General features: G+C 40.0%; 1 protein-coding gene across 1 annotated transcript in view; it reads left to right on the top strand.

The window, feature by feature from the left end:
• The window catches only part of LOC103375621 (fatty acid desaturase 6), a 13,360-nt gene extending 5,544 nt beyond the window's left edge, over positions 1 to 7,816 (top strand). The window contains exons 3-6 of the mRNA XM_008305938.1: positions 1,361 to 1,541; positions 1,680 to 1,867; positions 5,289 to 5,468; positions 6,936 to 7,816. Coding sequence (XP_008304160.1) covers positions 1,361 to 1,541; positions 1,680 to 1,867; positions 5,289 to 5,468; positions 6,936 to 7,085 — 699 coding nt within the window. The 3' untranslated portion in view covers positions 7,086 to 7,816. The remainder of the gene's footprint in view (positions 1 to 1,360; positions 1,542 to 1,679; positions 1,868 to 5,288; positions 5,469 to 6,935) is intronic.
• The last annotated feature ends 1,865 nt before the right edge of the window (positions 7,817 to 9,681 follow it).

Below are 9,681 nucleotides of genomic sequence, written 5' to 3'. Positions count from 1 at the left end.
GCTGCCACCACCGTGCTTTACGTCATGATGCTGCCACAACCGTGCTTCACATCATGATGCTGCCACCACCGTGCTTTACGTCATGATGCTGCCACAACCGTGCTTCACGTCATGATGCTGCCACCACCGTGCTTCTTCATGATGCTGCCACCACCATGCTTCACATCATGATGCTGCCACCACCGTGCTTATCAGTGGTGACGGTGTGTTTGTGATGATGTGCAGTGTTTGGTCGAGCATGGCGTCTAGCCTGACATACAAAAAGTCACATTTTGGATATTAGATCAACAAACCGTTAATTGTAGAGTTCCCTACGTACTCTTTTCAGTCATAACAAACAATTACATAACTTCTTGCACCGATTGGCTGCAGCTGTGTTGAATTAGGTGAGTCACTCTACTGAGTACTGATGCAATCTCTCATTTTTCTTGTGTCAGTGCCAGAGTGATGCAATCCAGCGTTACTTCAATGAACTGGCATGAAAGTATAACAAATGATTTGATCCTGAAAAGCAAAACATGACGTTTCCAGTATTGTTTTGAAAAACTGGAAACTGCACTGTGAAAATATTGATTATGAAATTTTAAACAGTATTTTTACAATCACATGCTGTAAAACTACAAACACATTATTATTATAACTACACACACAATCATTTTTCATGTTCGCTGTAATTTAACAAAACCAAATGTTGGTAAAACAGCAGTTAACAGTTCAGTTGTTCACCACTTTGCAATACTTAATGTATACATAGGTTGTAGCTGATTTAAATACAGTAAAAATACAGTAATTTTACTGTCAGATGTTGTAAAACAAACAAATTGCCATTTAATAAAAATCCAGAGTTTTGATGTGGACATTAGTCACAGGTTTGGTCTGTTTCTTTACAATTAACATGTAAATTAGTAATGAAATCAAATCACTAAATCTGTAAAATAATTACAACAAATTGCTGAATAAATGACAGTTAAGAGGAGTTTAAGAACACTTTTATGGCGTCTTTTTGAACCAGCCGGTTGTAAACTGCTAAACTAAGTCAGACTCAATGTGCCGATGAGGTTCAATAAAGCAACAAAATCATTTCCTACCAGACTCTGACCTTGTTGACAGAAGTGTTTGAAGCCCAGCAGGTTATTAAAGTTCACTTTGACAAACTGCAGTAACCTGAGCAGCAGGACGATGAACTCCTGAACTCACCTCAGCGGCTCTTTACGAAAACAAACTGTCACACTAACCTCCTGTTCAGACCCGCTGGCGGCTTTTCAAAGCAAACGCAGACGGCGTGCATTACAGTCAGCGCGAGTATTGATTTCCCTGCTTGATTATTGATCGTTCAGGTTTTTGTTGTTCGTCCTCCCAGATCTGCGGTTCGTTCTCGGCTCGGGCCGGCGTTCAAGGTCACATCAAGATGCACCACGCTCACACCAACGTCATCGGCCTGGGCGACTCCAGCGTCTGGAAGGTGCCTTTCCTGCCTCGATCCGTCTACCTGTTCGTCGCCCCGCTGGCCGTCCCCGTCATCACCCCGCTGGTCGCCCTCGGTGAGAAATATTTCAGCGCCGAACGCAATAATCGGCACAAAGTCGAGACACCTTCTGATCCTCCTGGAGCGCCGGTGCGAGCTCGTCTCCGTCGCCTCGGTGTGAGTTTGTCATCTGCTCGTCTGGTTGTTTTTGCAGCTCACCTCAGAGGTCACTCGGCGGTGCTCGTGGCCCGGACTGTCGTCATGGTGACGCTGGGCCTGTATTCGCAGTACTGGCTGCTGATGAACGTCTCCGGCTTCACGTCGCCGCTCAGCGCTCTGCTCTGCATGCTGGTCTGCAGGGCCATGTTCTCGGTGCCGTACATCCACGTCAACATCTTCCAGGTGAGAACGTCTGCAGCTACCGAACGACACCGAATTCACTTAAAAAACGACCACAAAGTTGTTAAAGCGTCTTAAATTATCAGTTGTTTTTTTTTTCTTTTAACCTCAAACAAAATGTCAGTGTCAAAGCCAAATGTGTTCATAAAAACAGTTCAATCAAAGTGCTGTACAGTCAGAATCAGGGAATAAGAATAAATTATGCAGCAAAACAAAAGATGAAGTCACGGTGAAGCTTTACTCGAACTGAATCCCGATGAAAAGAGGCGAGTTTAAAGCAGCGATTCAGAAGTTTTTGAAGTCTGAGCAGGTGAAATGTTCCAGAGATTCACAGCAGCAGCTACAAAGGTTTAGTTGCTTTTGTTTTGGATCACGTTCAGGAGCATCTGTTTGGTCAAAATCGGTGTGAAGATGCAATGATTTGTCATCGACCGTCATCGTAGGAGACAAAAATATTCATACTTCAGCACATTTCAGTCACTCAGATAAAAATCTGTGATGTCGTAAACTTAACTCCTAATCAATCAGGTAACTAACAGAACTAGTATTAAGGGCTGGACCCGAATAGCAGACGATTCGTTCGCTGTGCTAGAATCAGGATATCAAACTTGATCTCCAAATATTCCCCTCCCCCAAAACTATTCAGGATATTTGTCATTTATTGGGCCGAATATCCGGAGAACAGTTAGGGAAACTTCCATCCGTACTTTATTCTGCCCTGGAAGAGATTCTACAACACAAAGTGCTTTAATTCATCTTTGACCAACATTATGCACCAAAATGACACCATTTATTAGAGTTTTTACACGTTTACACTCTATTTAAGCTGCAAGTGTCTCCTCACTTCTCTTACATGTGTTTCTTCTTCATGCGAGGACGGAGGAGAAGTCCTGATGATGATGAATTCTGTTCCATGTGGCTCACAGATGCTGTGTATAAATAAAAATAAAAATATTTAAGGAAATAGAGCCACTGTACATAAATACTGTACAAGTTTGGACAGAGAGCCTGTTGAAGTGTACGTTGGATAAAATGTTATATTTCAGGGTTTTTTTGCACACAAACAGCCAGATACAGACTTTCAGAGATAAGATAAGCTTTATTTAATCCAACAGCAGGCCAGTTTGCAGTGTTATGGCAGCAAAAAGTTAAAGAAAATATCGGACACATGAGTAGAAAAACAGAAATAAAAAAACATAACAGTGATATTGCTCAGATTCCGCTGAATGTGAAAAATATGCAAAATGATGTCACAGAGGGTCATTTTATATCCACAGTAATATTCATGTTGCACAAATTCTGCTGTGAGCAGAATGATAAAAAGCTGCAGAGACGTATCGCCTGTCAAATCAAACCAACACCTGTAGCGTTCATAGAGTACACCTGTGTGTCTCTGCTCCTTGAACAGTTGAGAAATCCTCCATAACGGTGCAGGTTCAGCAGGAGGAGAGAGGACGGAAATAAGTTAGAAGCTTCCTGTTGATGGATCAACCTGTTAAACTCTCTGACGAAGGCTTGACACCAAAACTACGGAAGCCGAGAGCGATCGTTTTCCGCTACTGTTCTTTCTTCGCCATTTTCTCGAGATAACGAGTTAATTTTCTCGTTATCTTGGTGTTTGCCCGCTCGTGCCCGGTCCAGGATGGAATCCCAGGTGTGTGGGACCTCCCACACACCTGGGATTCCATCCTCAGTCACCAGCGGGGGGCCGGAGGACAGACGAGACCGGGCACGAGCGCTTCATTGTAAGTTGTCGTGCCCGGTCCGCTGTTCTCATGACACGTCATGTCGGAGTTCCCGGTCAGCTGTCTATATAAGATACGTCACACCAGGAAGTCCGACAACTTCTGATGAAGGCTGAAGTGACAGCCGGAACTGTCAACGGGATAATTATCTCGTTATCTCGGGAAAACGAGATAATTATCCCGTTATCTCAGGAAAACAGCGTTTAAAAAAATGTGCTGTCATGACCGCCCTGGGCTTCCGTACGAAACGCTGATTCTTCTTTTTTTTTATTTGTACGTGACCTCAAGTGTGAGAAGTTTTTTGTCTGTTTTGACACAAACTGAATCCAGCTCCCACTCCCAACATTTTCCACATACTTCATTTGGATTTCTAGCTTCACTTTCCTCCGAGAGAAATATTTTACGCTTCTCACGGTTTTTTTGCTCGGACGGTCATGAGAACCCGTCGTCATGAGAAGCTCGGCCTGAATGCAGCTTTGTGCGGCTTTGGCAGATCAGAGGAATGAAAAGGAGCAGTTCATGCATGAGTTTCCCAGATGGAGTCGTGCTGCTCATTGTGCATTGTTCTGATCAAAGTGTGTGAAGGTGGATTAGAAAACACGGTTCCTGGAGTGGAGTCCGACGGTGTTTGTTCTCTTTAGGGGGGTCGGACACAGAGATCCGATCTCTCAGGTCTCCTCGTGCTGTTGTTGGCCGACGTTCTGTCTTTTTAAGCTGAGCTCGGAGCTTTGGAGCCGAGGACGACCTTTGATTCTGGTTCACGGCAGGAAACACTTCATAGCGCTGCAGTCTGAGGAGTGGCAGCAGTCTGCTTGTTGTTCTGGAGACGCCGAGTTTTTCTTTTTATTTACAATATTCTGAGTGATTTAATTTGAGATTTAGCAAACTGTTAATCACTACTTTCATTATTTTATTATTTTGTTGTTTATTTGTGTATTATTTCATTGTTTTTTCCCCTCTGGTACATAATTATTTAAACTTTTAATATATTACTTTTATCCATCAGCTATTTCTTTCATATATTTTATTAATATTATTTTTCTTCTTCTTATCATTAGCTAGTTGTTCAGCTGTTTGTCCGTTATACAGATTTTCCTTCATATTATTTACTCATATTTTCATTTATTTCATTGCTTTTTAAATTTTTTTTATTTTTCATTAGGTATTTATTTAATTTATTTTATATTTTCTTTATATATTTGTCTATTTATGTTATTATTTTTTCTTTTTTTTCATACATTAGCAAATTATTTGAATATTTTCCCATTGCTTTAAACTTACTTTTTAAACTTCAGAATTAAAAAAATGAATAAATAAAAATTCTTTATTTGTTTATATCGATTACTTTGAGCTGACTAGTTCCTCTTCTGTTCCTGCACGTTTTATTATAATGTGTGTTTTTAAACTTCTGCACTGGACCGTGCAGCTGGAGGCTTCATGGAAAAATAAATTCACTGAAAACTGTCATCATAATATTTAGACTTTTAATTTTCCCTCAGCACAATTCTGTGGAGGTGTTTTTTTTTAATTAAATATAATTTAGATTTTTCTAATTTGTTGAGCCACTGCAGAGTATTTTCCACACGTCTCAACTCATAAACATGAAACAAACCCTCTGACCAGGGCGTTGTTGTCGTGTCCATCCAACAGAGACTTAACAAACCTCCTTGTGTTTGCAGCACATCGGTCTGCCGATGTTTTCTCCGACGCGCCGTCCGAAGAGGATCTACCAGATGACCCACGGAGTCCTGAACCTTCCTCGTAACCCGCTGCTGGACTGGATGTTCGGACACTCGCTCATCAACTGCCACGTGGAGCATCACCTCTTCCCCTTCCTGTCCGACAACATGTGTCTGAAGGTGAGACTTCCACGAGTTCGGGCCATAAATCGCTTCGTGTCGTCGGTTTCCACATAGTTTCAAGAGCCGCTGGGCGGGAAGGAAAGAATGCAGCAGCCTGATGTCAGTTCAGCTTCTCATGTAAACACCACAGAGCCGCAGATAATGAGTGAATCGTTTATTTATGTCCCACTGCGGTCGTGAAGAGCAGCCAGAATTCCCAGTGGTGTGAAAAAACAGCATTTACTGATTAATAAAGCAAAAAGTGCACTAAGCAAGTGTTTACTACAAACAGACATGAATGTGATCGTATTGATAATAATAGAGTTTATTTGAGTTTTCCAGTTAAATTTTAAATCTTCTGAGCTTTTTAAGAGCTGAAGGTCAGTTATTTAAGAGTCTGACATAAAGCTGGAGTCAGTGTTTGAGGTCAGGTTGTGTTCATTTGTGCCACTTTCTGAGCATTTTTTCTGAAACTGTTTCCTGTAAATATTTCATAATAATAATGAAAGTATGAAAAGACCAACAGGATTTCTCTCCGGTCACTCATCCTCCACGCTCAGGATCTTTGTCCACGTGTTGAGGTCAGCAGCACACTATTATTAAAATTATATATTAGACTGATTGAACTAGTCGTTTATATTCCCAATGGAACGTTTAAATATGTGTGAAATGTGCAGATTAAAAAGTAAACGCATAAAACGGTTAGAAAGGTAACAAACTTTAACTTTTGCTGTTAACTCAGCAGCTTTGGGATGCCAGTAACGTCACTCTGAAAAATACAGCTTAAAAATAAAAAGAGGGTCATATTTTATCAGCTCAGACGCCCCCAAATAATGTGAAATAACATAAAAATGTAGTTATTTTTTGATTTAAAATTGAGTTTCTTGCCTTAATTTTACACGAGCATATTTGTGGGCTTTTATCAAGGAAAGTTTAATAAAAGATGTTTACCTGCGTGAAAACAACATCTGTGTAAAATCTGAGAAAAAGAAAGTATTGATTTACTTGTTGACTGTAAAATACAAGTGGTCAGAACTGTCAATAATGTCTGCATCAAACATCAGTGATTTTACAAACAGAGTGTAAATGTACAGTTTTACAGCTAAATAATGTCCTTATGCTTCTTTATGTATCGTTTTAAAGTAGAATCGCTGTTTTAGATCCACTTTGTTGATTTAGTTTTGTTTTATTTACAGTGTCGCTGAGCTCAGTGAGTTACTTTCATTAGCCTCATTTATGTCCAGGCAGGCATCTATTGAACATTTTATTCCTCCTCTGATGTTATTGCTCTTTTTTATTGTTTTATTATCGTACAGCACCTCCAGTTCTGAGTTGCTATAAAAATACAGTTTCTGCTAATCATCGTGGCACCAGATAACCACCAGCTTCCTCATTTAGACGCTGTTGTTGCTGCCTGTGTTGTTTCCTGAAACCCCGTCAGGCTGGTTAGCTTTTACACCCGCTGTGTGTGTTTCTGTCGTCCAGGTGAAGCCGGTCGTGTCCAAGTACCTGACTGAGAAGCAGCTGCCCTACCAGGAGGACGGCTACCTGTCGAGGCTGCAGCTCTTCTTCGACCGGTACCAGGAGCTGATGGTGTTCGCTCCGCCCATCACGGAGCTGGTCGGCGTCCAGTGACGGAGGAAGAAACTGTGTCGGACTCTGAAGCACAAACGTTTCTTCTGACGCGTCCGGTGTTCAGGTTTGAGCCTCGAACACAAACAAACAGACTCTGAATCAGTGTTTAGTCCAACGTTAGGAGATGAATTAACCACTCGTGACTGATTCTGTAAAGTATTAAAGTAGCTCGATGAATATCCTGCACTGCTAGAGATGATTTAACACAAAGACAAACCAAAAGCTGACTGTGATTGTTGGGAGCTGTGTTGATTGAACTGACCTGGGGTCTGTCTCATGACGCAAATCCAACAGCTGCTTCTGACGGACAAAGATGGTTTAATATTCACCTGCAGCAAGAAAAACCTCAAGGCCTCGCACTGATAAGATGCTGATTTATTCTCTGCAGCTTCAAAAATATATATAAAAAAAGCAGCATACACTGTAAACTATATGAGAAATAACTAAACTAGTGTGCAGATATTTTTTAGGCTTAAATCAATGATTTTAATATGTTAAGTTGCTTTAATTGGTGAAGTGATTTATTACAGATTAAAGGAAAATTATTACAATGAAAAATAGCATAAAATGTATGTTTCTGTGGTTCTACCTTTAAAATGAAAATTTTTATTCAGTCTTTTTATTTTCATTTTTAAAAATTTCGTCTGGTGAACCAAACACGTTGAGCCAAAACAGCAGCAGCACAAAAAAATACTAAAATAAAACTAAAAGCAGAAACAACAACAACAACAACAACAACAACAACAACAACAGCTGAAATAACAACTTAGCACAACACCAATAATAATAATAACATTTTTCACAGAAATCACTGACATAATTAATACTTTTTATTCCGGTTTTTACACGATATTATCTGTAGTTTAACAAAACAGGAAAAATGTGTAAAATAATATAAATTAAAAAAAGAAAAAATCAGTCCTTTATATGCTTAATTTTTCTTTCAAATAACAACAATTGTAACGATGACAACAGCAATAATAACAACAACAACTATAATGATGATTATAAAGAGAAACCCAGAGTGGACACAGTTCATACCAGAGTGCTGCTACAGACGGCTGATGTATTTATTATATCACATTTTATTCTGTTTTGAGGCCTCATCATTTACAGGCTTTATTTCACTCTGCATAACATCCGTACTGTTGTTTCATTTCTCTCTGAAGACATAAAAGCTACTCGTTCTCCAGCTGTTTTTACACCAACGACCTTTAAGCACATTTGGCCTCGTGGTGATTTACTGCATCCTGTGATGTTTGCTGTCGGATTAAGTTTTTATTGGACAGAAAGCGTCTCTGCGGACTTGGAGGTCTTGTACGTGCAGATATAAATAAAAACCAGAATCAAAGCTAAATTGCGCGTCGCAGGAGTTACGATTCTGTCTGTTTTTACAAATTCTGGGTCTAATAAATGTCCTTTTAATGATTTTCAAATTCAAAGAGCAGGTTTTTGGGTTCAGAGGGTTTCTTTGTGTTTCTAGATTCGTTTCGTGTTTGCAGTTTTAACCTGGTGTGTTTTGTCCATCGGGGGCCACCGTAGCAGTCAGGATGTGAGACGGCTGCTGGAAACTTTGTGATATTATAAATGTGACCTTCACCGTTATCAGAAGAACTAGAGAAAAAATAAAAGCCACAAAGAAGAAGAAGAAAAATCTCTGGAGAGGTTCTAATGTGGGCTGAGCTTAACGACTCCGTTTAAATGAACAGTCGACTTAAATTAATAAGTAAACCTCAGTTGATTCCAATTAAATTCAGCATTTTTACAGTAAAACTCTGCTGCAGGATGGAAAAAAACTGATAAAAACACATCAGGATTTAGTCAAAGTGATGGTTGATGGTCCAGAAAACAGAAGCCTGAGTGAAACAAACAGAATAAAAAGCACAACGATCAGTCGTAGTCTCGCCGCCTCATGAGACCGGCCTCGGCTGTCCTGCACTCACACACTTGTTTTCATCAATGCAATTTCCTGAACATCTGTAGCTGCAAACCTTATGGACATGAATGTGTCTCGGTGTGTTTTTATTTTCTGTCTGGGAATAAATTTTAACGTGGATTTAATGATTTCAATCTTGTTTTATTGCCTTTTATTCCGATATATCGATGTATTTATGTAACACCTTTAATATTGGTGGAAAACTCCACTTGTTCCACGTCGATAAACGCATTATTTCACCTTTTTTTGGGGGTGAAATACGATATTTAAAGCAGCATAAATAGATTTTTTTAGCCACTTGGGGGCAGCAGAAGCCATAAACACAGTTACACTTGTGTGTCTGGCCTCGTGGTAAATTTAAGTCAAATATTTACTCTCTTTCTTGCTCTTGTTTTAATTTCCTGGGAATAAAATCTGTCTTTTTAGCTCCTGAATGCTCCACAGTGCCCACCAGGAAGTCACTACCTGCGTTTGTCTGCGTTTTGATGCTCAGAACATTTTGTTCCGTCATTTTTATGAGCGTTTTCTCTCCTAAAACATCCGTCTGCTGCATCTGGAAGCGGTTTGAGGAAACAGTAATGCTGCAGTTTGACCAAAACAAAGAGCTGAAAGAAGCTAAAACGCTCTCTAGAGCTGAAGGGAGAAAAATGACAGCTTTCA

The sequence above is a fragment of the Stegastes partitus genome, unplaced genomic scaffold (assembly GCF_000690725.1).
Source record: "Stegastes partitus isolate 25-593 unplaced genomic scaffold, Stegastes_partitus-1.0.2 Scaffold2711, whole genome shotgun sequence".
Classification (NCBI taxonomy): domain Eukaryota; kingdom Metazoa; phylum Chordata; class Actinopteri; family Pomacentridae; genus Stegastes; species Stegastes partitus.
Note: the sequence above shows the minus strand (reverse complement) of the source record. Positions and strands in the feature narration are given on the sequence as shown.